We start from the raw sequence: 27,912 nt of genomic DNA, 5'->3' as shown, positions 1-27,912 counted from the left end.
TCGAGACAACTTAGCGCACGAACACGTTATTTTTATATAGTTTTATTTTGGCAGAAATAATGGTATCAATGTTACTTTTTAAAAGGGTAAAAATAACATGAATTTATTATTTTTTTATTATATATATATATATATAAAATTTCATTATACATTTTTGGCTATTTAAAATATTAAATGAAAAACGAATAATGCCATAGCCTTTCAATTAAACAAACGGATAACAAGTTATGTCTGTATTTATTGGCACGATACAGTAACTATTCCCTTCGGCTCTGTTTCGGGACCATGGGCGTGTTTACCAGCTTACACCATGTAGTAGTTGGAGCGGGAGCATAAAGTGACTGAGGCTCTTAACATCAACAGTTGTTCAGCGGGTTCTCAGTGAAAATGAGCAACGATGGTCCAAGGCGCAGGGCTGCATCAGTACCTGACTCAGATACAGGCAAAGAAACAGCAGTGGCCTTGAAGAAAGAGATCGGACTAGTCAGCGCGTGTGGCATTATTGTGGGTAAGTTAGTTTATGCACCATAAAAAAATCCTCCTTTACTTTTCATGCACCTTATATTGTCCATGCAACTATAAAGAATTGGCGAGGACAGTCGAGGCACGTTTTGAGATGTACAGTAAAAGAATACATGCAGAAGACCATTTTTGTGTCTTCTGAATGCATATCAAGTGCCAGTTGCTGAGATTTGCAGATGATGACTGGTCACGGTGTCTGTATCTACAGTACAAATCAATCTACCTGATACTTTGTAATCTACACTAACAATTGTTCTATAGATCCATCATTTTCTTTCTATGTAATGTACATGAAGAATATTGTACAGTATTTGAACATACATGACTCCGCATTAGATGAGTAAAAGTAGTAGGGTTCCACCAAACAGGTGCTCAGTGTGGGAGGCAGAGGGGATTTGTCAGTGAAATAGAGAGAGAGAGAGTATGGTAATGCAGGGCTCGACAATAAGCACTGCCCGATGGCCCGGGGCCAGTGTAAGAGAGGTTCGGGCCAGTTGCAAGAACTGTCACTTACCCGATCGGGCAAGTGCTGCATTTATAACGTTAGTGTTAGCAGACAACGAGCGAGAGAGCACCAAAAAATACACGGAGCGAACAAAGTCTACTAACCGAGCACTCAGAGACGCGCGAGCGCATAATATACTAGACGCGACGAGGCGCGCTCTCCTAGAACGGTTCGCACTCTTTTCCAAGGGTCTTAGCAGCAGCAATTACCAATGTGTACATAATATATGAAAATAGCATGGAAAACCTCACTTCAGGAATGTCGCAGCCTTTTTTGGATCCGGCAATACACAACAATTAGAGACCAATCTCCAAACTGCCTTTAATTTCCAAGATTTTGGAGAGAGTTGTTTATTCGCAGCTCTACTGCTATCTAAATCTATTTAACATTTTAGATACATTTCAGTCTGGTTTCAGACCCTTGCACAGCACTGAATCTGCATGGTTGAAGATCACTAATGGTATTTAACTCTCCATGGATTCAGGTTCACCTGTCGTCTCAGTTCCGCGTTCGACACTATTGACCATAATATTCTTCTCAATCGTCTAGAATGTATGGTTGGCATCCAGGTTATGGCCCTCCAGTGGTTTTCCTCCTGTCTAAAAGAAATCAAGTTGTTTCTTTAAGTTGTTGCAGGAATAACATAAAGGTTTAAAAAGTTAATTTTTTTTGGTGCTCAGTAGTCTAACACCGCACGTCAGTGTCATTTGAAATAGCCAATCAAATCGATGAACGCGGGAGTCGTGGGACTCAAGTTTCAGAAGCTGAGCAGAAACCTCATGGATTATTCCAGCGCCGGGCATCAGCCTGCAGTTCAGTTTAAGAGTGTTAATGTCATGTAATATGAAAGTATCTAACTAAAAATGCAATATTTGACCTTTGTTTTATGATTAAAATGTAGTACCAACCGAAAGTAATTTCCAAGGATGTAAACTATTCACCATTTGGCGAAATTTGCCATTTTGAATTGAAAACATGTCATGTACAGTACGTGATTCAGATGCCATTTCACATTCATAACTGTGAATGTGAAAACATTATTGCAGTAGTTTTCAGCATGTCAGTCTTAAGATAAAGTGTGAATGTGCGTATATTGTAAAGGAATTTAATGAATGTGGTAATCTGGCAGGTTTTTGAGGAGCTTTTTAGAAAATTCACTTGACATTGTCTAAGAAAATGATCAATAAAACAAAGTAGAGCATTATCACATTCAGATTAGAACTAGAACATGTTAAGACCTGACTTGAGGCTTCCATTGAGTTTTTAGGTTGTGACAAGGACAGACTAGTGTCACATATTTTAGAGCAAATATTATTAACAATCAATTTAAGATTTTCTTAATAATTTCTTTGTGTCTTTAATTAATTCTGAATTTTGTACAGCATCTCCTAAGAGTCTTCTTTTAAAAGAGACTGCTTTATTTTGAGTCTGTCCTTGTCTGTGCTAAAAAAAATAAAAATAAGCCACCAGTTAAAGTAGTTCACCTAATAAAGGAAAATGTACTTTTACTCACTCATTTACTACTCTTATGTTGTTCAAAACCCATATGCTGTTTATTTTTCTTTGAACATAAAAGTAGATATTTTAAGCAGCTCTATTACATAGAATAACAGTTTATAGTGAGTTTACAGTTTATCCTTCATATAGGACAAATAAAGCGTAATTAAAGGTTCAGTATAAAGACATCATAACAGTAGTCCAAATGACTTGTGCACTATGTTCCAAGCTTTCTGGGGCTATGGAAAAGCTTAGTGTTGTATGGACTACTTTTATTGTATTTTAATGATTTATTTATTTATTTATTTATTTCATCTTTGGACCTTGACAGCAGTGGTCAGTATGAAATCAACAGTTTATTTCTGTTGGACTGTCAATCTCTCTCCGTGCAACATAGACACTGTTTAACATGCAAGCACATTCGCAAAGGGACAGAAGTGCAAGTATTGTTCCTACAGTAAAAAAACTAATTTTCTTTCCTTATTTCGCCTTTAGAGATGAAGCGCTGAATAAAACCTAATAAACATTGTTAAACACTGGTTATATACATGGTTATATACATGGCTCTGCTCAGTATCCAAATTGCAAGAATACATTTAATTAACCCTTATGCACTGTTCATCATTAAATCACGTTCCAGTTGTTCCCAGTCAAAATTGACCGAATATAATAAATGTGTCTTTTTTTAAATAGTTATGAAATAAATGTAACAACTCTAAATTAAATCATGTAAAAGCTCTAATGTTGTGTATTTTGGGTGGGTTTGTGGGTATTTAGACCTTTTTATTTTTTATTTACTAATTTATTTACCTGTATGACCTTGAATATAGGAATATACTTTTTTGAAAAATATTTATGTATATTTTCTCAAATACTGAACCAATCCTCAAAAATTATTTACCCCTTGAAAGCTTAAAGTCTCAAGAATTCATAATTAAAATCACTTAAAAATCATACTAAACAATGTTTCATTGAAAATGTAAAAATGCAGATTTTTGTGAGGCTAACCCTTAGGGTTTAGGCTAGGGTTAGGATTAGGGGATAGAATCTATAGTTCGTACAGTATAAAAATCATTATGTCTATGGAGAGTCGCACCAGCGTGTGTGTGTGTGTGTGTTTGTGTGTGTGCTTTCAGCATTGTAGAAGTGTTATGGTCTCACCAATTCATTTTGGGGTGTGTGTGTGTGTGTGTTCTGCATTGTGCCTGATTTATTTATTTAAATTTGCTTTTAATTAAAGCAAAATGTTCTGTTTTACAGTCTGACCAGTTCAGTTTTTTTCTTCTATCACTTAGACTGATCAAATCAACTACAATTTCTTTGTGTGTGTTCAGATATCAAATGGACGAAAAGTCACCAAGTCTTGTACCCATCAGATAAAGGAAACCAGTTTTATTGAAGAAACAAAATTGATTTCGGTCAAAAATGACCAAATGGGGCATGAAGGTTAAGTCATGTATCAAAGCGTAATCATTAATTCGGCATGATAATGGCATTTGATTTGAAAAGAAGCAAGATCACTATGGCTATTGTTATTTTCAGAGCTGTTCAGCTGCAGGCTGAAGATGGCTATTTAAAACAGTCGTCCTCATTACACACCTGTTAAATTTCTAACTTCTGTAGCCTACATGTACTTTCTTTCTGTGCTCAGAGTATCAGTCAGTTTTGGTCTTGTTTAGGTTGTCTAATTTTATGTTCATATCCATACTCTAAATCCATAGATTAAGCCTAATATCAGGGGTGTAGTAGTGTCTTTAAAGGTGGGCATACTGTGAATTTATGGAAGCCGCATGCACCTGTTCTTTAACATTCATTTACATTTATATACAGTTCATATGTAAAATGTGTAAGAAATTTATTTTTTTCCATTAAAAAAAACATGGCTGTTGTAAGTACAGTCCCACATAAACTTACAAAATATATATCAGGGTAAGTTTCTTGCTGGCATGGTATACAGTACACTACTAAGAACCATGGTATGAAAACTTGATGTTAAATATGTATTGAAATTAATAGGTGTCATTAATGTTCCTTTCATTAGGCCACTATGAAAATTGTTAATACTTTATTATTACTCTAACTAATAAACATATTCATAATACACAATAAACTGTGAAGCATTGTAGCTAATATGAGTGTAGTAATGTTCATGTTAACACGTTGTCTTGTATTACCATTTATAGCCTACATAAAAATGAATGGTTATTTGTTTTACATGTGTACTATAATGTGCTTTTCTCTCTATAGTGAAATTGTTTTCCTACTTAGAAATATTAATTGAAACGATTTGGTATCATGAGAAAAAGGCACCAGTAAAAGGCAAAAAAAAAAAAGAAAAAAAAAAGAAGAAAAACTAGCAAGGTGCAATAACATACAGTGTTTTCACAATTTAATTGCTTAAGATATATTTAAATGTATATACATATATTTACGTTTAGCTGGTAAATAAATTTACAGCGCAAATTATGGTTACTCCTGGGATGCTTGTGCATCAGCATTAGATGCTGGAAATACCCCGCCCCTTAATTAAATGGAAAATACTATTGGTCAGCAAATATCCAATCACGTCTCAAATGAACGTTCTGATTGGTGGATCAGCTTAGTCGGACTTTCTGTCTTGCCTGTGCCATCAGTTGCGCTCCAGCAGCTCTATGCACTTTTAGAGAGAATCTCTGTACACTTGGGTAGCTCTGCAAGTAAAGACACTGACTACTACACCTGGAGTCACAAGTTCGAATCCAGTGACTCCAGTCAGGCTTCCTAAGTAACCAATTGGCCCAGTTGCTAGGGTGGGTAGAGTCACGTTGAGTTAACCTCCTCGTGGGTGCTATAATGTGGTTCTCGCTCTCGGTGGGGCACGTGGTGAGTTGTGCATGGATGCCGCGTAGAATAGCATGAAGCCTCCACACGCACTACGTCTCCGCAGTAACGCGCTCAACAAGCCACGTGATTAGATGTGCGGGTTAACGGTCTCAGACGCGGAGGCAACTGAGAATCATCCTCCGCCACCCGGATTGAGTCACTACGCCACCATGTGGACTTAGAGCACATTGGGAATTGGGCATTCCAAATTCGGGAGGAAAAAATAAATAAATAAATAAATAAATATATATATATATATATATATATATATATATATATATATATATATATATATATATATACATATATATATACCGCCTGGGTATATGCAAAATCCTAATAAAGATAGGTGGGCATACGGCGTATGTCCTAGACTACACTACTACCTAATATCCACCTACTGTATATTACACATCATAACCGATTCAGTAGCAAGGTCTCCTCTCTAAGGAATTCAAACAGTGCCTGGCCAAAAAAAAAGTCACATACTCTAATTTAGGGATGTCAAACATACGGCCCACGGGCAGGATCCGGCCCGCCAAGAAGTCATGTCCGGCCCGTGGGATGATTTGAAGAAAAAATAAATAAGTAATGTTTGAAAACATTCACGTTGATTTAGACTGTAACTTGGGTAAGATGTATTCATACTATTATTTTATAAGTAACAGCAGAACAGATAAACATTTAAATTTGTCGTGTTGCATGTAGATATGTTATAGCTTGCATCATCAGTGGAATTGCTGTTTCAGTTATCTGAAAATACAGTAGTTTGCAACTGCAAGAACAGTATTGTCCATGAGAATGCTGCAAATGATTTCAGACCATCTTAGGTGCTCTAAGTTTAGTTTGCTTGATTTCCACAGAGCAGTTCGCGTTTACACGCATTGTGAATACAACATTGCTTAATTCCAAATATTTGTGGCTGAATGCATTACCTTACAAAGCAAATGACATGCAGTGACATTAATGAATTGTCATGTGTGTCATCATAATTCATTACAGCTTCAGAAGTGGTGTTTTATATACCTTTATGAATAACCAAAGGAGCTGGTAAAAAAAAATTGGTGAATTTGGGCATTCACACCCACTGTGGCTGGTTGTGGCAATGTTGTATCTTTTTACCCCAGTGTTAGCTATAAAACAGTATCTTTCTATTTTCCTGCTCCAATTTTCCTTCGCTCCACTGCTGAACTACCAGCGTCACTAAAGAAATTATATTTTACCCAAGTTATGAGATTGCAGTCTGAACTGAATGTGGTGACATAAAAAAGCGTGCACCGTGAAATAACACGGTGCCATTCTATTGCATTGTGTTCGCTGGCTGTACTCAACAACAAACACGGTGACTGGTTTAGTCCGATTCATGACTAAATTAATCTTATGAGCCGATACTCTTAAAACACTGATTCTCCAGCTCACGAGTTCTCGTTTTGAATCAGTTTGATGAATCCTTCAGTGAATGAATTTACCGAATTGCTCTGAGGGGCTGAATGAATATGTGATTTTCTGCAAGTTGCTCTCAGTCATGTAGAAATGTTTTATGTACAAAGTTGATCAAATATGATAATATCTGATACAATTTTGTTAAAGATAATTAACAATTTTTATACATAATTTTAAAAGTTATTTAAACAAAGTTAAAACTTTGGACTTTGGACTTTGGAGGGGAGCGTGAGCGTGAGCGGCTGACTGACCCAGCCTGTATCTGGGCTTTTCCTATGAACACTACCCCGCCCCTTTCACGGAGCCCCATTCACCGCGAGGATGCCAGATTCCCCCTTTTATTATGAATACTATTTCCCCTTGGACACTTTATTACCCCTTTTGGACATTTTACGTTTATTACTGTTTCCAATAAATGCCTCTCCGAGGCTTGACGCCACACCCACTGTCTGTCTCTTGCTCACCCTGCCACAATATATATATATACAGACACAGTGTACTGTATATAATTAATACATATAAACTTCGGCCCCCAAGCAATGTCGCTTGGTCCAATCAGGCCCGCAACCCAAAATGAGTTTGACACCCCTGGTCTAATATTTCATTGGACCGCCTTTAGCTTTGATTACGGCAGGCATTCACTGTGGCATTGTTTCGACAACATCATGCAACTTCACAACATTTATTTCCATCCAGAGTTGCATTAATTTTTGGCCGAGACCTTGTATTGATGACGAGAGAGTCGAACCACTCTGTAAAGTCTTCTCCAGCACATCCCAAAGACTTTCAATGGGTTAAGGTCAGGACTCTGTGGTGGCCAATTCATGTGTAAAAATGATTCCTCATGCTCCCTGAATCACTCTCACAATTTGAGCCCGATGAATTTTGGCATTGTCATCCTGGAATATGCCTGTGCCGTTAGGGAAGAAAACTGATATCTGACAGTTCACCACTATCCTTACAGGTTTTAATAATGCGTTGGACAGTTCTTAACCCAATTCCAGTGATTTAATCATGCTAACATTGCAGGGCTCAATGCTAAATATTGTTTCTACTGGCCCAGTCGGGCCACTGCTTCAGATTTTTACTTGCCCTGCCAAAATTTTCACTGGACCCAGCACAAAAATGAAAAATAGCTGTTTTACCATCATGGCTTTAATATAATGTGTCCGAAGCTAAATATTTTTTAGACTGTATATATTACGTTTTTAAGACAATTTCCACCAAAATTGTATCACATTTATAATTTGCAAGGTATGATTTGTGCCTTATGTAATCCCAAATAAGAGCTTTACAGATATAAATTCATAAATACATCATTTTAACCTAAGCCATCCTGCCATTTACACATGTGTTTTTAAGTGAAGAGTTCTGTGAAGCAAAGGATGGGTTTTCGGACACCTGTTTAGTCATGCTGTCAACTGTTGGGCCATGAGTAGTGTTTTCACAAGCAGGATCAAAGATTTAGTCACTGAGTTAAAGATTTGATTATTGGCTGAATATAATAAAACATACATTGCCTGGCTAAAAAAAAAAAAAAGAAAGTCGCAATTTGGATTTAAATAAGCAGATTCTTAAGAGCTCATGATTGGATCATTATTGCAGTGATTAATATGTTTCAGTTGGCAACAATTCTTTTAACCCTAACTGATGCAATGTGTAGCTTCTCATTTCTTAAACAACCATGTCGGAAAACATATCCCGTGGTTGTGGAAAAGATGTTACTGTGTTTCAGAAGGGGCAAATTATTGGCCTGGATCAAGCAAAGAAAACAACTAAGGAGATTGCTTAACTTTACTAGGTCACTATACAGGATGTAATTTAGATTTAAATGTGAGAAACACGCCTGTCTCACCAACAGGTATCTGCCTGTTACCTCAGGGCTGGGTTAATGCATGTTATTTTCTGGCCCTTTACAGGTACTTTGCCTGTACGGTAACTGACTCTGAAGGTTACAAAGCAAAAAACATATCTTGTACAGGAGAAGAACACACACAAACACAGAAATGCACAAAGAAGAGCGTCACAGATACAGTATATATAGTATATAAAAACAGTATATATATATATTTATATATATATATATATATATATATATATATATATATATATATATATATATACAAAGAAGAGCAGATCACAGAGATTTATCTATCTATCTACCTATCTGGGTGGGTGGATGGATGGATGGATGGATGACACCAATCAGTTGGCTGTTTATGGTTTCCACGTTGAGCATTAAAGGAATAGTTCAATGAAAAATTAAAATTCTCTCATCACACACCCTTAAGCCATCCCAGATGTGTGTGACTTTCTTTCTTCATCAGAACACAAATGAAGATTTTTTTTAGAAGAATTTCTCAGCTCTTTTGATCCATATAATGCAAGTGAATGGGTGCCAAAAATCTTAAGTTCCAAAAATCAGCATAAAAGTAATCCATATGACTCCAGAAGTGAATTTATAGGTGTGGGTGAGAAACAAATATAAATATTTAAGTCCATTTTTATTTAAATTCTCCTCCTTGCTCAGTCAGGCTGCACTTTAACTTTTACATTCTTCTTCTTGTGTTTTTGGTGATTCACATTCTTCATGCATATCGCCCCCTACTGGGCAGAGGGAAGAATTTAAGTAAACATTTATGTAAATATTGATCTGTTTCTCACCCACAGCTATAATATCACTTCAGAAGACATGGATTTAACTACTGGAGTCGTATAGATTACTTTTATGTCGACTTTATGTGATTTCTGGAGTGTCAAAATTTTGGCACCATTCACTTGTATTGTATGGACCTACAGAGCTGAAACATTCATCAAAACATCTTAATTTGTGTGCTGCAGAAGAACTTTTGACAACACTATAGTTATGTCTTTCTATTAAATGCACTTGTCCTGTCTGTCCTTATTTTCCAAGGTAACATCATTGGGTCTGGTATCTTTGTAAGTCCAAAGGGTGTTTTGGAAAATGCCAGTTCAGTGGGTCTGGCTCTCATAGTGTGGATTCTTACTGGAGTCATCACTGCCATTAGTGCTCTGTGCTATGCAGAATTGGGAGTTACAATCCCTAAGTCAGGGGGAGACTATTCCTATGTTAAGGACATCTTTGGAGGCCTAGCTGGGTAAGACTGATGTGTTGTTGTTGTTGTTTTGTGCCCTTTATAATTTTTGTGCGTGTCTGTGTTTTGAATGTAATGCAAGGCAGTGGTTCTCAACAGGCTTTGCTTCAGGACCCAGATTTGACATGGAGAGGTGACCCAACATACTGTAGAACCAAAATTGCTTATTGCATTAAAGTAAACAAAAATGTCCTTTTTAAATGTATTAATATTACTGGTTTAGAGGATGAGGACATGCCATGTAACCTGTCCATTTTGGCCAGGTGAATTTGTGCCTTTCACACCACCAACAAAGGATATGGGAAGTGTATTCTCCTCCATTTTAAAATTTGGTAAGCCAATTTATTATTATATCCTAACTGTGAGTGATTTTATAGTTAGTTGTATTTTATAATTTGCATTTAGCATGATTTTTTCCATGCTGTCCACAATAGTATCACCAGTTGAGAACCACTAATGTAAGGTATATTCCTCAGTCTCACAGTGCTTGTCTTTTGAATAGGTTTCTGAGGCTATGGATTGCAGTTTTGGTGATCTATCCAACCAACCAGGCTGTGATTGCCCTCACTTTCGCCAACTATGCTTTACAACCTATCTTTCCTACCTGTTTCCCTCCAGAGAGAGCCCTTGGTCTGCTTGCCGCAGTCTGCCTATGTGAGTAACTGCTCTTCCATCCATGAGGAGGTTAAGTGGACTGGACAGAGTTAGAACATGCTCTGATGCTAAAGTACAGTGTGGTAGCACCTGTATGTTGACAAGCCTGTTTAGCCAAGATTAGAGATGTTCAGTCCAACACCTGGAAAGCCAAACCTGCTCCGACCTTCCTGTATGTGATTGTCAAGTGCATCCAGAGATGCTGGTGTGTGTTCAAATGTGTTTGATTAGACTTTGAAGATGGAACCAAACTCTTATGGAAGGACTAAGCTTTAGAACCCCTGGTCTAGAGCTATGATTTTTGATCCACTGGAGCTAGAGGTAAACAGACTAAAAGATGTTTTTTGTGCCATGTGAAAATCCTCTATAACATCATATCAGAGAACCACATGAGATATGCATTGCATTGGGAAATTTGTAATTAAAATTGTGAAAATAATGTATTTGACCAGGAAAATATTTACAGGTTTGTAACATTTTCAGCTCTTTTCAGAGTTTACTATTTTTAAGGAATTCATTATGCTATTCTAAACCCATTTGCCTTTTTTCTTCTGTGGAACACAAGAGGAGAATTTTAAAGAGTGTTGATGCTTTATTCTCCATTCAGTAAAAGTGTATTGGGAGGCTGTCAGTCTAACATTCTGCCTATATCCTTTTGTGTTTCATGGAAATAATAAAGGTTTGGAACAGCACAAGGGTTATTAATAAAAAAAAAAAAAAATTGGGGGTGAACTATCCCTTTGATATACTGACTTGGCAAAGTGAGCTTTTGCTTGACCTGAGGTGACATGTTGAGTCAGAAAAGTGGATTTTAAAACCTTTCTTGTGAAGGAACACGTTAGCCTAGAGATTAATACGTAATTACAGATGATGAACTAAAACATGACGCCATTGTCACTCAAATCATGGGAGGGTTTCTAAAGAGCTTGTTCACACCGGTCTGGAGCTTGCAGGGTGTTTTTCTCCTGCAAGAACTGAAATTGCACCTATTGTGAAAATCAGGGGTGGTGTTCACGTGTCCTTGGCAGTTTCCACAGGCCTGGAACAATTTTGTCTGGCAACTTTAACCATTCTTGAAGTTAAACCTCTTTTTGTTTTTGTCATTAATCTGAAACAGCTGTTTCATCTTTGTGAAAGTGGCAGCAACATATATAATTAATTATACTGTAATTATTACTGTGAAATATTCATATACAATTTTCAAGCAGTTTTTTCCCCTCTCCAAGCTTGTTTTAAGCTGTATTAATTTTAAATTGGGAAATGATGTTTTACTAACATTACTGTTCTGCCTGTCTAAAAAAGAGAGTTCCATTATGTTCAATACGGGCATATGCTTGATTGTTATAACAATTACTGATACGCACTTGTTCTTTGCCTCATAGTGCTGTTAACTTGGATTAACTGCTTCAGTGTTCGCTGGGCAACTCGTGTCCAGGATGTGTTCACCGCAGGCAAGCTACTGGCCCTCGGCCTCATCATTATCATGGGCATTGTGCAGATCTTCAAGGGTAAAGCTTGCTTTTTCTCCCTCTTACTATCTGCAAATACATAAATCTTGTAGTGGAGACCGGGGAAGTTAGGGCTATTTCTGTAACTAGGTTTTGAGTCAAAAGTTTTGCAGTTTTGAATGTTAGTTTTAAATAATTATTTCAAAACACTGGTTAAAATTATTACATTTTTGTGAATCTATCAGCCAAACTACATTTACAGTGTCATAATTTTGCTATAGCTGTTGGACCAATGCTGTTGGATAAACAAATGAACACAATAAAAACCACACTGGGATACACTCAGACATAGGTCAAACATACAGTGAAGGAACATTTATGCAAAAGGTGAACTTTGTTCTCAGGACAAGGGTATTTTTCAGAAATATCAAAAGGTCAAGTCAAGCTGTCACATTTTTATCAGGGCAAGTTGTCACGTGGTTTAAATCTGATAAATCTGTACTATTTATTAATTTCAATATTGTTGGCCAAAACAATGGTTTGATCATTTTTTGTGTTTACGTGTGTGCTACATTTTTGCTGTTTTATAAATTATGTATTTTAGATTTTTTTGGAAACACTTTACAATAAGGTTCCATATGAAACTTCCATTTATTAACATTAGTTATACCACGGGTCTGTTGAATGCTTGATTCTGATTGACTGACAGATGTTTCCAGTAAACACACAGCTATGAAGTAGTTCCAGGTCTTGACCGTATAATGGTTCCATATCACTTCGCCAAATTATTTCAGTTATTTCATAGAGCTGTACAGGCTACCACAGCAAAATAACCAATTAAGACAAAGACAATGGTTATGTAAATTGCGCTCCCTCTCTCTCTCTCTCTCTCTCTTTCGCTCTAGTCTCACCCAAACCAACATTCACACACAGTGACACACATACATATGCACACACACGCATGTATACACACACACACACACACATACATAAAGACTCGTGTCACGACCAACAAATAGAGCCTTAATGTAAACGCACCCCCACGACTTGATCAATACAACAGTTACTATATTATTTGAAATAACTTTTAATATTTGTGGAAAGCACCCCTACGCTCCACCTCCCCCTCCCCTTCTTTCTCTCTCTCGCACATGGACACACACACACACATATGCACACACACATACTCGGGAGCAACAAACAGAGCTTTCATGACAGCGGACCCCTGCGACTCAGTGGAGTTATATATACAGTAGTTGTTTAGCAATGGAAAAGCTATATACAAGAACTGCGACACGACCACACTGCTACTGAGAAGTACACTTAAACTAACATCTTGGCAATTTGAAGCGATGTAACTGCTGCCGAGAGCCGCAGCAAACACTGGTAATTCCACACGCGATCTCTCTCAGTTTCTCTCTCTTTCTCTCTCTCTCACTTGCTCATACACACACACACACACACACACACAGTATGGTGTAAGTACCTTGTTACTCCAGTAAGACATTTCGACATTTTCGAACTAGCAACAAAGGGTTGTACATGGGCTATACCAAAACAAGGTGCTGAATCTGAGGCAGAAGTAAGTAATTCCACTCACAAAAAATTTTTTGGGAGATAAAACCCTGAATGGAGTCTTAAAGGGATAGTTCACCCAAAAATGAAAATTCTCTTATTATTTACTCACCCTCATGATATCCCAGGTGTGTATGACTTTCTTTCTTCACCAGAATACATTTGAATAAAAAATATAAAAATTTCTTAGCTCAGTAGGTCCTTAAAATGCAAGTGAATGGAGATTTCTCTTTTGAAGCTCCAAAAATCAAAGACAGTCAGCATATACCTCCATACCACAACAGCTGTTAAATTAATGTCTTCTAAAGCGACACGATGGCTTTTGGTGCGAAAAAGATAACTATTTAAGTGAAAATCTAATAAACTGAAAATCATGCTTAAGGTCAGGAGCTGTACGCGCATCGCATTGGCATTTGAAACACGCTAGAACTGACGAATGTGCGTCATAGCCAGAAGAGCAGCGCAGTTTACAAGTGAGAAGGAGGAACGCTGTACAGTAGCTTGGTTGGTTTTGGTTTAGATCTGTTATTATCTGTTTCTTTACTCACAATGTTGCATTTGTGTGCTTATCCTGGATGTCTCAACCGAGAGGAGAATATAAGATTTCGTCGGTATCATGGCAATGCGAATACGTCACACGAGAGATCGCTTGGACTCCACCCTCTTGTGAAGTTTACCCTCACATTGGATTATAATTAAAAAGTACTTAAATATTGATCTTTTTTTAGAAGATAACCGCTGGAGTCTTATCGATGACGTTTATGCTGACTGTCTGTGAATTTTGGAGCTTCAAAAGAGAAATCTCCATTCACTTGCATTTTAAGGACCTAAGATATTTTTAGATTTTTCTTCAAATGTGTTCTGGTGAAGAAAGAAAGTCGTACACACCTGGGATATCATGAGGGTGAGTAAATAATAAGAGAATTTTCATTTTTGGGTGAATGTGACAAGGAGGAGGGACTGGCTGGTGCTGAATTATCCTAATCAGCCGGGAGGGGGATAAAAATGAGCCGGAGGCGCCAGATTGAGAGAGAGAGACACACATGCGGCCGCTGTGTGTGTGTCTGTGTTTATGTTTGTTTAAGTTGACTTATGTCATTAAAGTTATGTTGACTGTTCTGCCAGTTCCCGCCTCCTCCTTGCCCATCCTTGAACCCCATTACAGTGGACTATCCCTTTAAGGTGTGGTAATCATGGCATAAGTGGGATAATTGACTCCAGCCCATTGAATTATTGAAAAATAGTGCACACCTGAGGTGTAACCGCATTACCACCTCAGGTATGCAGCATTTTTCAATATTTCAATGGTCTGCCGTCTGTTATTCCTTACTTAACAACATTAGTTAACACAAACTATTAGTTCATTAGTTAATATGAACAATACTTTTACAATTTTTATTAAACTTGGTTAATTTTAATTTCAACATACTGTATACTAATACATTTTTAAAACCAAATGTTGTATTTGTTAACATGAGTTAATACACTATGAACTAACATGAATTAACAATAAACAATTGTATTTTTATTAACTAGCATAAACCAAGATTAATAAATGCTGTAAAATATATATTGTTCATTGTTTGTTCATGATACCCAATGCATTAACTAATGTTAACTAATGGAACCTTCATGTTGTGTTACCATTTTCTATTTTGATTAAAAGACTAATAGTCTGTTTAATGGCAGGTTCCATTGTGACAACTTACCCCAAATAGTGTGATAACATGTCCCAACAGGTCAACTTGTGTTCAGTGAACAGTGTCTTTTTTCCTCTGCAATAATAGTGGAAACTGTCAATAGCATTTTTTGTAGCCAAGACTGTGCCATACAGAAATGTACTTGAAAATGACCCCCTGACCTGAGAAATATTCCCTGGAGTAAAAAGTTCGACAACAAGCCCTGGTTTCCACTATTTCGTTGAGTTTGTCGATTGGTGCTTCAATGTTTGTAATAATTTTTTTTTTAATGTTTCTCCACTGCCACAAACATTTTACAAAAAGTATTTACAAAATTATAATCCATTTACAAAAGTATAATCCATTGTGAATCATGTATAAAGCCAAGGTAACAATGGAATCTGTGTTTGGCTTGGTTAACTCACTCATGTGTGAAGTATTAGGTGTAAACATAAAGGGCTTGGATACAAGAGGCCAGGCATTCAGCTAAGAGTATTACATAGGCATTCTTTTCATATTTGACCTATTTTAGCACTATAAACATGAGAGCACAAATCCATTAAGCATGCCATGTTTAGCGGTCTGTAGTCTATCAGCCGTGTTTTATGTGTTTGATATTCCAAGAACAAAAAAAGGAGCATGGAATGTCTTTACAAATGCTTAAATGCATCAAAGCGAATTCAGATGGTTTGGTTGGACAGTGAACTTGAAAAAGACTATTTGACAATACATTACATGCTTTGCTGCAAGACAAAATAAATTAATGGAACAGAGTATGCATAGCAGCATCACTAGCATCTTTTATGTTTTACATTAATTTCTCCAGTCATTTGGATGCTCTTACTCACTCTATATATTCATTCATACTCTACAAACAAAATGTTCCTCTGTTTGTGTTTCCAGGTCATTTTTATTGGCTGGAGCCAGCACATGCATTTCACCCATTTCAGCCATATGATATGGGGCGCATCGCACTCGCTTTCCTCCAGGGTTCCTTTGCTTATGGAGGCTGGAACTTTCTTAACTATGTAACAGAAGAGCTCATTGACCCCTATAGGTACACTGTCATTTATAACATGCACGTTTCATTTTGTGTCTCGATGCCATTAAATCTGTATGTATCTAATCAGTGTGAGGAGACAGACTGATCTCACAGTAAAATCTGAAACAGTAGATGAAAACAGCTGAAATCGATCTGTGCTTACCGAAATGTGAAACACTGCCCCCAGTGGCCAATGCGATAACTGTTGTTGGGTGTATGGGCACGTGTGAGCTCCAAACCTAAACCTAGCTATCAGTGGAGTAAAATGTAATGTCAACGGGAAAAATGCAACCTCCAAATTATGTTTGTCAGTGATTATGCAAACACAACTACTTCCTGGTTTCAACGCAGGATATGAACCCAGGTCTCCCATGCTGCTTATGCAACATGCTTCTGTTTGAGCCAAAGGGAAAGGTAAACACACTGGAGCCGATTTGACAGTACTGGAACTCTCAGTCGGAAACGACACGCCGACTTCCCTTGTGATCATGATGCAGGAGAACCCATAGGAAAGGAAAATCACAAATTAGATCTCTTTAATATCTTCTCAGATTGTTCTCCTGACAGAAAGATACTTGTAATCTCACTTTTGTCTTATCTAGAGTTTCAAAAGACATCCCAACCGTTTCACAAACTGTGTTCAGTTTGTCAAGATACCAAATTCTGCCATTAAAAGTCAGAATTCAAATATTTCTCATCAAATTCTTCTCAGACCAAGTTATCTGGACTATATTATCCACATTATTGTTGTTACTCTATACTCTTTTTGTACTGTATATCAACAGTTGTCTCATTTGTTTCTATTCACAATTCTCCCAAGGAATGTATAAGAGAACATCTGAGAAATAGCTACGGAATATTCCGGGTTCAGTACAAGTTAAGCTCAATCAACTGCATTTGTGGCATAGTGTTGATTATCACAAAAATTGACTTACCCCTACTTTAAAAATCAAAATCGATGTTACAGTGAGGCACTTACAATGGAAGTGAATGAGGCCATTTTTTGGAAGGTTTAAAGGCAGAAATGTGAAGCTTATAATTTTACAAAAACACTTTCAGTACATGAATTCTTCTGTTAAAACTCATGTTTTATTTGAGCTGTAAAATTGTTTAAATCTTAATTTTTACAGTCGTTTTGGGGATTTAGGGTTTGTTGACAACATCATCATGGCAACAAAGTTGTAAAATGGCCTATAACTATACACAGAAAAGGTTAGTAAGTGATTTTATTACACTAGAATCATGTTAACACACATATTGTTTATGTCCCATGGCTATACTTTTAAAATAGTGAGTAGATTAACGTTTACAGATTGGCCCCTGTGGAGATGGGGGCGTGTGGGTGTGGTGTGGCTCGTCAAGCTGGTTGGCATAATCTCTAACAGCTGTTTCTTGTTACAGTGATGGCGGAGAGAGTCCTTAAAAACAGCCAAACACACAGCGACTGCCGTGTCTTATAAAGTGTTTTATGTTTGAGTGTTAAGAAGATGAAGATTTCAAGAAGTTTATGTTGACTGAGAGTTTTGTAACACTGAACTGACTGAACTAAGAAAAGTACTGAGAAGAGTGCACATAAGAGTGTTGAAGGCAGAAAATAAAAGCCTACCTGAAGTAGTCGCTGTTCCCCATCTCCTCCTTTCCATACCCGAACCTAAACGTTGTGTCACACTGGTGCCGAAACCTGGGAACCGATCAAGGAGATATGTCATCATGGAATCCTCACCACTGGGCGAAGTGATCAAGACCCTTGCCGGCATCCAGCAAAACCAGCATCACCGGCCACCCCAAAAGCACCATTGCGCCCTCTACCGTTAATCGAGGTCCCCTTCAAAAGAATTGGTATGGACTTCGTCGGGCCATTAGAATGGTCGGCACGCGGATATTGCTTTGTATTAGTCCTGGTGGATTATGCAACATGATGTCCGGAAGCAGTGCCCTTGCGCTCTGAAAGAAATCCTCACCGATCAAGGCACTACCTTTATGTCACATACATTACGCGAGCTGTACAAATTATTGGGCATTAAATCAATTCAGACAAGAGTGTATCACCTGCAAATGGACGGCTTGGTCAAACGGTTTAATAAAACCCTAAAAAACATGATTTGTACGTTCGTTCACGATGGGGTGAGTGATTGGGATAAGATTATGAGATCTTGATTATGAGGTTAAGCGAACGGATAGAGGCGGGGCTTGTCAAATTGACCATATCAACCACCTAAATTCTTGGAGGGAGGCGGTCCCTGTGCCCTTGCTGACGGTAGTTCCAGAGAGGGCTCTTGCTGGAGGTGACTCTCAAACCTAATCCATTCACCCCGGTCCAGTGTGGAGAAAACATCTCACCATCATAGCTCACAGACGTGGCCAAGTTGCAAGCAGAATTCGCAGACGTGTTCTCGCCTCTCCCCATTCGTACGAACCTCATAGAGCACCATATCGAGACGACCCCAGGGGTGGTGATTCATAGCTGCCTCTATCGCCTTCCTGAGCACAAAAAAAAGGTTGTTCAGGTAGAATTAGAGGCGATGCTCGAGATGGGTGTAATAGAAGAGTTGCATGGTGATTGGGCCAGCCCGGTGGTTTTGGTACCTAAGAGCAACGGGACAGTCCAATTCTGTGTGCACTATCGAAAAGTGAACGTGGTGTCCAAATTTGATGCGTACCCAATGCCCCGGATTGACAAATTACTCGATTGGTTGGGCACGGCTCAATTTTATTCGACACTGGATTTAACAAAGGGTTATTGGCAGATCCCCTTAACTCCAATCTACAGAGAAAAAAACGTTGTTTTCCACACCTTTCGGCTTACACCAATTTGTGACTCTTCCGTTTGGTTTGTTCGGGGTTCCCGCCATGTCCCAGCGTCTCATTGATAAAGTTCTCAGACCACATGCAACATCTGAGAGCTGTCCTGAGGTCGCTGCGACCAGCGGGGCTCACGGCCAACCCAAAGAAGTGCGCAATTGGGCGGGTGGAAGTACGTTATCTGGGGTTTCACTTGGGTCATGGGCAGGTCCAACCCCAAGTCAACAAAACTGCAGCGATTGCAGCCTGCCCAAGGCCAAAGACCAAAAAGGAGGTTCTCTACTACCGAAGGTTTGTGCCTAGTTAATCTGACATCACCAGCCCGCTGTCTGATCTCACTAGAAATGGGTTTCCCGATCCAGTTCAGTGGACGGAGCCGTGCCAACAGGCTTTTCTAAAAATAAAATCCACACTTTGTGGGGGACCACTCTTACATGCTCCGAACTTCTCTCTCCCCTTTAATTTGCAGATGGATGCATCTGACAGAGAGCTGGGGGCAGTGCTCCAACAGGAGGTGGAGGGGAGGAGCGGCCGGTGCTGTAAATTATCCGTAAACTCTTTCTGAGGGAAACTAAGTACAGCAACATTGAGAAGGAGTGTCTGCCGATTAAGTGGGCCATCCTCACTCTCCGCTACTACCTGCTGGGGTGGGCCTTCAACCTCTGTTCAGATCATGCCCCACTCCAGTGGCTCCACCACATGAAGGATACCAATGCGCAGATCACCCGTTGGTACCTGGCACTTTAGCCATTCAAATTTGAGGTGATTCACAGACCGGGGACCCAACTTGAGTTGGGCGGTGGGGGTATGTGGGGATGGGGGCGTGGTCGTGTGTCTGTGTGTGTAAGAGAGGGAGTGGTGTGGCTCGTCAAGCTGGTTGGCATCATTTCTAACAGCTGTTTCTTGTTACAGTGACAGAGTCCTTAAATGCAGCCAAACATGCCAGAGAAGGCAGAGAGAGAATGACACGAGAGTGCAGCAACTGGCGTGTCTTATTGAGTGTTTTATGTTTGAAGAAGTTGAAGATTTCAAGAAGTTTATGTTGACAGAGTTTTGTTACACTGAACTTACTGAACTAAGAAAAGCACTGAGAAGAGTGCACATAAGAGTGTTGAATGTAGAAAATAAAAGCCTACCTGAAGCATGTCACCTCTCCCTGTCTCCTCCTTTCCATACCTGAACCTGAATGTTGTGTCACAGCCCATTCACTTCCTTTGTAAGTGCCTCACTGTAACCCAAATTTTTGCATTTTTAACGCTTGTGTACTGTTCATTACAGGTGCATTCTCGTGGTCTTTTTTTTTTTTTAATGAAAATGACCTGAAATTACAACTATAGCCAGTCTCTGTAGTGGATGTGTTATGGTCTCACCCCTTCATTTCTGTGTGTGTGTGTTTTGCATTGTGGCTGATTTTATTTGACAAATTCTATAAAAAAATAAAAAAAAATGCTCTCTGTTATAGTTTCACCTATGCATTCCTGTGTGTGTGTGTGTGCGTGTGTGTGTGTGCGTGTGCGTTATACATTGTGGATGTGTTATAGTATCACCCCTTCATTTCTGTGTGTGTGTGTTCTGCATTGTGGCTGGTTTATTGATTTTATTTGACAAATAAAAATAAGAAAATGCATAGATTTCCCATGTGGGGTCAAATTTTACCCCGAACACAACAAGTGTGATTTTTTTTGTCAAACCACCAGAATCCAGCACAATTTTTTGTGTGTGTATAGATAGCAAATGTAGGAAAAATCACCAAACCTCATGCCACTGAGATGAAGGAAACCATGTTTTTAAAGAAGCAAAATTCAAAATGAGTAATTTTTTACCCCAAAGCTAAATACAGGTTAAAGAAGAAGAGGGACAAGTCGAAATACATTTTTGTGGTAATAAATATTGTCACAAATGCTGTTGATTTAGCTTAACTTGTTTTAAACTCAGAATATTCCTTTAATACTTAACTGAGAATGCAATTACTACTCAGGGCTGCGTTTTCCAAAAGCACTGTAAGCCTAAGTAGATTGTAGAAACCATTGGTTCCAATGGTCTCTATGATCAAGTTAAGTCATAGAGATCAAGTGCTTTTGGGAAACGCAGCCCAGATCAGTACAAGATCGCCCAGGAGTTACAATAAAGATTCAAATAATGTTTTAAACTCTATTTTTAACAGGAACCTGCCTCGGGCTATCTTCATCTCAATCCCTCTGGTCACTTTCGTCTATGTGTTTGCGAATATTGCTTATGTTACAGCTATGAGCCCTCAGGAGCTGTTGGCCTCTAATGCTGTTGCTGTGGTGAGTTGTCCCACACTAATCAGCTTATTGAGACTCCATTCAACAGGAAATTAAATGGCCTATTCATTAGTAGATTATTCATCACAGACTGACCCATCTGCTATTATTGCTAAATCTCTACTCACCTGTACAAACTTGACCGGTTCTCTGCCCGCTTCCCAGCTTGTGCGTGCCAATGTACAGCAACATTCTCTTTGATCTCTCTGCCTTCTCTTCCTCAGACATTTGGTGAAAAGCTGCTTGGGGTAATGTCATGGATCATGCCCATCTCTGTGGCACTATCCACCTTCGGGGGGGTTAATGGTTCCCTTTTCACCTCGTCTAGGTCAGTCTTAATGATACTATGTTTTATGTGTTGTATTTTTTTCTCATTCACTCCTTTAGTATCCATTACATTTTGATACCATGGATATGTCTAAAAACTGGCCATACAGTGCATCCGGAAAGTATTCACAGCGCTTCACTTTTTCCACATTTTGTTATGTTACAGCCTTATTCCAAAATGGATTAAATTCATTATTTTCCTCAAAATTCTATAAACAATACCCCATAATGACAAAGTGAAAGAAGTTTGTTTGAAATCTTTGCAAATTTATTAAAAATAAAAAATGAAAGAAATCACATGTACATAAGTATTCACAGCCTTTGCCATGACACTCAAAATTGAGCTCAGGTGCATCCTGTTTCCACTAATCATCCTTGAGATGTTTCTACAACTTGATTGGAGTCCACCTGTGATAAATTCAGTTGATTGGACATGATTTGGAAAGGTACACACCTGTCTATATAAGGTCCCACAGTTAACAGTGCATGTCAGAGCACAAATCAAGCCATGAAGTCCAAGGAATTGTCTGTAGACCTCTGAGACAGGATTGTATCGAGGCACAGATCTGGGGAAGGGTACAGAAAAATTTCTGCAGCATTGAAGGTCCCAATGAGCACAGTGGCCTCCATCATCCGTAAATGGAAGAAGTTTGGAACCACCAGGACTCTTCCTAGAGCTGGCCGCCTGGCCAAACTGAGCGATCGGGGGAGAAGGGCCTTAGTCAGGGAGGTGACCAAGAACCCGATGGTCACTCTGACAGAGCTCCAGCGTTTCTCTGTGGAGAGAGGAGAACCTTCCAGAAGAACAACCATCTCTGCAGCACTCCACCAATCAGGCCTGTATGGCAGAGTGGCCAGACAGAAGCCACTCCTCAGTAAAAGGCACACGACAGCCCACCTGGAGGACTCTCAGACCATGAGAAACAAAATTCTCTGGTCTGATGAAACAAAGATTGAACTCTTTGGCCTGAATGGCAAGCGTCATGTCTGGAGAAAACCAGGCACCGCTCAACACCTGGCCAATATCATCCCTACGGTGAAGCATGGTGGTGGCAGCATTATGCTGTGGGATGTTTTTCAGCGGCAGGAACTGGGAGACTAGTCAGGATCGAGGGAAAGATGAATGCAGCAATGTACAGAGACATCCTTGATGAAAACCTGCTCCAGAGCGCTCTGGACCTCAGACTGGGGCGAAGGTTCATCTTCCAACAGGACAACGACCCTAAGCACACAGCCAAGATAACAAAGGAGTGGCCAAGGGACAACTCTGTGAATGTCCTTGAGTGGCCCAGCCAGAGCCCAGACTTGAACCCGATTGAACATCTCTGGAGAGATCTGAAAATGGCTGTACACTGACGCTCCCCATCCACCCTGATGGAGCTAGAGAGGTCCTGCAAAGAAGAATGAGAGAAACTGCCCAAAAATAGGTGTGCCAAGCTTGTAGCATCATACTCAAAAAGACTTGAGGCTGTAATTGGTGCCAAAGGTGCTTCAACAAAGTTTTGAGCAAAGGCTGTGAATACTTATGTACGTGTGGTTTTTTTTTTTTTTTTTTTTTTTATTTTTTTTTTATAAATTTTGCAAAGATTTCAAACAAACTTCTTTCACGTTGTTATTATGGGGTATTGTTTGTAGAATTTTGAGGAAAATAATGAATTTAATCCATTTTGGAATAAGGCTGTAGCATAACTAAATGTGGAAAAAGTGAAGCGCTGTGAATACTTTCCAGATGCACTGTATTGTGTCTAAAATTTGAGTTGCTCAAAAATAATCTCTTCTTTATAGAACTGTTGTACACGAGATGTCACACTTACAATCGTGCCTTTAGCCTTGTGTATACCACTGAATCAGCCATGCTAATATTTGGTACAACAGCATGTGATATTGCGCAATTAGGAATGCTATGTACTTTGAATCTGGTTGACTGTTGATTGGTCTCTTTCAGGTTGTTCTTTGCGGGTGCGAGAGAGGGCCATCTCCCCCGTCTATTTGCAATGATTCATGTGAATCGCTGCACACCAGTCCCAGCTTTGCTCTTCACTGTGAGCCCTTTATTATTTTTTTCAATTTACAGGAATATTCCGGGTTCAATACGATCTCAGTCGACAGGCATAATGTTGATTACCACAAAAATGAATTTTGACTCACCTCTCCTTTTCTTTAAAGGGGTCATGACATACTCTTTTTATAGTTTTATTATCTTCCCAGATGTCCACTTATAATGTCAGTAAAGTTTTTTTTTTTTTGCCTCAAAACAGTCATAATTTAATAATATATAATTTTCCACCCTGTCTTAGGCCCTCTATCTGAAACGCTTGGTTTTAAGCTATCTGGCCCATTAAGACTTCAAAGTAAATGCCCATTGTCATGATTGGTTAACATCATGCAGCCCCTCCAATTCAGCCAAGTTTGAAACTCAATCAGAAGAAAATGTACACGCTTTACATTATAATTTATAAAACTACATTTCAGGGTTAACACATAACGTACACAACACATTTCATCTGAATGTATCAAAATGTTCACTGAAGCACAGCAACTATCAAACAGTCAAACATTCATGAATGAAACTGTTTACTCACAGGTATGGTAGTGTTTATCAATCTCCACTTTCCCTTTAACGTTTTTTTTTTTTTTTTTTTTTTGCCGATTTGCATTTGTGCATATTGCCACCTACTGGGCAGGGAGGAGAATTGATAGAAAAAGGGCCTTAAATATTGATCTGTTTCTCACCCACACTTATCATATCTCTTCTGAAGACATTGGTTAAACCACTGGAGTCGTATGGATTACTTTTATGCAGACTTTATGTGCATTTTGGAGCTTCAAATTTCATTTGCAATGAATGGACCTACAAAGCTAAGTTATTCTTCTAAAAATCTTCATTTGTGTTCAGCAGGAGAAAGAATGTCATGCACATCTGGGATGGCATGAGGATGAGTAAATGATGAGAGAATTTTCATTTTTGGGTGAACTATCCCTTTAACTTGTATTAAACCCGGAATATTCCTTTAAGAATCTCCCCACTTGTTGCATACAAATTTTCTTCTACTCCTATATTTTTTCTTGTGTTTTGAAGTGCTGGCAGGGGTTTGTATTCTAATCAAAAGAGTATACTTGTCTATTTCCCAGTGTATATCAACTCTGCTGATGCTATGCACTAGTGACATATACACCCTTATCAACTATGTTGGCTTCATTAACTACCTGTTTTATGGGGTCACTGTTGCTGGGCAGATTGTGCTTCGCATTAAAGAGCCAGACATTTATCGTCCAATCAAGGTAAGACTGAAAGATGTTTTGACACAGTAGCCAAGAGCTTCAGTTGCTATGTCAGATCCTAGCATTTGCTGATAATAATGGTATATGATTACAGAGTTTTTTGGTAGTGTGTATTTGCATTCCTTTATTGAAATCAACAGGTTTAACTCCACAGGTGAGCTTGGCGTGGCCAGTCATTTTCCTGCTTTTCTGGGCATTCCTGCTGATCTTCTCGCTGTACTCTGAGCCTGTAGTGTGCGGTATTGGCCTGGCCATCATGTTGTCAGGTGTTCCTGTGTATTTTTTCGGCATCTATTGGGAAAACAAGCCCAAGTGCATCAATTATTTTATAGGTATGTTAATATCTTAAATCTGCCCTGAAAATAAACATTGGATGAAAATTAACCTGCTCAAAAAGACCCACAACCCAGCTTATGCTCATTCAAGCTGTTTTTTTCAGCAGGGTATTTAAAAATGTCAGTTATTATCATTTAAATTATGAAAGGAAGTCCAATTCTTAATAGACTTAACAGATTTCGAATGATGTTTACAAAGGGCTCTAAAGATCAGCTGCTAATGTCTTTCCATACAGCTCAAATGACATACTTGGGGCAGAAGTTGTGCATGGTGGTGTATCCAGCTGAGGATGAGGGCAGAGGAGATGGGAGTGAAGAAAAAGAGGAAGCTGGATCGAAGTACAGTGCTAGTAGTAAAAATCATTTTTCTACTGGCTCTTCAACAGCTATTGACCAATTTAAGTAATATGGGTTTGGTAGTGTTTGACAATGCGTACAGACACGCACACAGGGTGGGGATTAATTTAAAGGATTAGTTCACCCAAAAATAAACATTCTGTCATCATTTACTCACCTTCGTGCCGTTTCAAACCTGTATGACTTACTTCTGCAAAAAGCTTAATTTTTAAAGGGGTCATGACATGCCTTTTTATTATTTTAATATGTTCCTTGAGGTTCACTTAAAATATTAGTAATTTTTTTTGCAAATTTTTTGTCATATTTATAAAACATGTTCATTTTCACACTCCTTCTGATCCTCTGTCAGATACACTCGGTTTTGGTGCTGCTCCACCTTTAAGATCTGACAGTAAACGCCCTCTGTTATGATTGGCTCTCTGTTCTTGACTGACTTGTCATCTCACTGCTCACCACTACTGGGAGGGGCTAAGGAGGTGATAAAGTAAAGTAGGCATTGATATGTTGTTGTGGAGGCAGTCAGATGCAAATGTCTTCCACAGTGTGACATCACAATGTGGAGGAAGTAGTGAAATAGTCGTTTTGGCAGCTTAGTTTAAGCAAATGCTCTTTTTGCAGTGAGGAAGAGTTCTGAAACTTACAGTATGTTTTTATAGTACAATGAACTCTTACATGTCAAAAGATCAAGGAAAATTTAATTCCTCGTGTCATGACCCCTTTGAAGAATATTCCGGCCACCTTTTTTCAGCAAATGAAAGTGACTGAGGACTGGTGCTGTCAAGATTTAAAATTACAAAAAGGCATCACAAACATATCATAAAGTACCAACATGTAAGTAATTATTCACTGATATTCTTCCTTTCCATTGAGCTGTTAACCGCTGACAGTGGATCAGTCAGTGAGGTGAACTCTAGAACTGGATAAGTTGAGAATTAATCATTCAGATCAGTTTTGTGAACTGGATAAAACGATTCATTGAAAAGATCCTCAAAAGAAGGCTCAAAGAATGATTCTTTCATTAACTTAAAATCGCAACTTGTCTCATGCGCCAAAAAGAGCTAAAGTCGATGTGAAGATTTTCAGTGAATAACCACTGACATTTCAGCCTGTTCTTCACACAAAGCTGTCATATGGCTTTAGAAGACTTGGAATAGTGCATGAGTTGTATGGATCACCTATATGATACTTTAATTGTGCTTTTTAGGAGCTTGACAGCCCCAGACCTCATTAACTTTTATTGTGGAAAAAAACTGTCCAACATGTTTTTCAAATATTCACCTTTTGTGTTCCACAGAAGAAAGAAAACCAAGTTTGGAACGATATGAGGGTATGTTAATGATGATTTTGGGTGCACATTTACTCTAATACTACCCAGGGTCAAGTTTAAGTGTGGGTAACACTGTCTCCTTTATGCAATACTGCCATCCACTGACAAGATTTTTAAATGCAACATAGCTTAAATATTCTTACTGTCACAGAGAATTTTGTACTTTTATATGTATTATTTCATGTTCTATTGATTAGTTTCTGATATTTGTTTTACCTAAATGTACTATTTCAAATGTGTAATTCTCTGTTATAACTGTCCTTTGGTTGAATAATTGTGATGAAGATAAAAAAAAAATTTGTATTGTTTTTTTCTGTCTTTTTTATATATTTATTATTCATATTTAAGACTTCTTCTAAACACATTTTGACCCAAGACAACACACACAGAAAAAAATTGGGTATGAAACTTATACTGGCTTTCCAGAAAAGAGCCAAGTTTAGTAGAAAAAAAAAAAAATCACTGAATTCAGTCATGTGTCATTTACCAGCATGAACTGTGAAAATGTCTGCAATTTCAGCATGCAGGGAACAATAGCCTGCTGTTTTATACAACCTACACCCTGCATTCAGATGATGGACAATCAAAACAAAGCATGCCCAGAATTTGTTATACTGGTTAGCCTGCTTTTACATTTTTACAAGTTAAGTACTGTGGTGGTAGCTATGGTAATACCATGGTATTTTATAATCATGGTACTGAATATTGTATTCATGTACACTGTAAAAAAAAAAAAAAAATCCTATTGTTTTAAAAAAAAACATTGGCAGCTATGGTTGCCAGAATAATTATGTAAATAATACAGTAAAAATGTAAACAACTTTACAGAACAACCTGTAAATTGTACAGTTTAA

At 38.4% G+C, this 27,912-nt stretch overlaps 1 protein-coding gene across 3 annotated transcripts; it reads left to right on the top strand.

Annotated features, from left to right (window-relative positions):
• Positions 1-354: 354 nt before the first annotated feature.
• Positions 355-27,366, top strand: LOC127440635 (large neutral amino acids transporter small subunit 2-like). Of its 3 annotated transcripts, XM_051697356.1 has the most exons (11): positions 355-508; positions 9,744-9,948; positions 10,448-10,599; positions 11,982-12,107; positions 16,205-16,358; positions 21,310-21,433; positions 21,655-21,758; positions 23,703-23,799; positions 24,890-25,039; positions 25,194-25,371; positions 25,611-27,366. In XM_051697356.1, exons 1-11 carry the CDS (start codon positions 388-390, stop codon positions 25,778-25,780), a joined length of 1,581 nt encoding a protein of 526 aa, XP_051553316.1. In that variant the 5' UTR covers positions 355-387; the 3' UTR covers positions 25,781-27,366. The 3 variants fall into 3 exon arrangements, with proteins under 3 accessions (XP_051553316.1, XP_051553317.1, XP_051553318.1); XM_051697357.1 differs by lacking the exons at positions 355-508; positions 9,744-9,948 and adding an exon at positions 10,003-10,277; XM_051697358.1 differs by lacking the exons at positions 355-508; positions 9,744-9,948; positions 10,448-10,599 and adding an exon at positions 10,903-10,920.
• The last annotated feature ends 546 nt before the right edge of the window (positions 27,367-27,912 follow it).

This window comes from Myxocyprinus asiaticus, chromosome 5 (genome assembly GCF_019703515.2).
Source record: "Myxocyprinus asiaticus isolate MX2 ecotype Aquarium Trade chromosome 5, UBuf_Myxa_2, whole genome shotgun sequence".
Lineage (NCBI taxonomy): Eukaryota > Metazoa > Chordata > Actinopteri > Cypriniformes > Catostomidae > Myxocyprinus > Myxocyprinus asiaticus.
The sequence above is the reverse complement of the archived record's forward strand: the minus strand, read 5'-3'. Positions and strand labels throughout refer to the sequence as shown.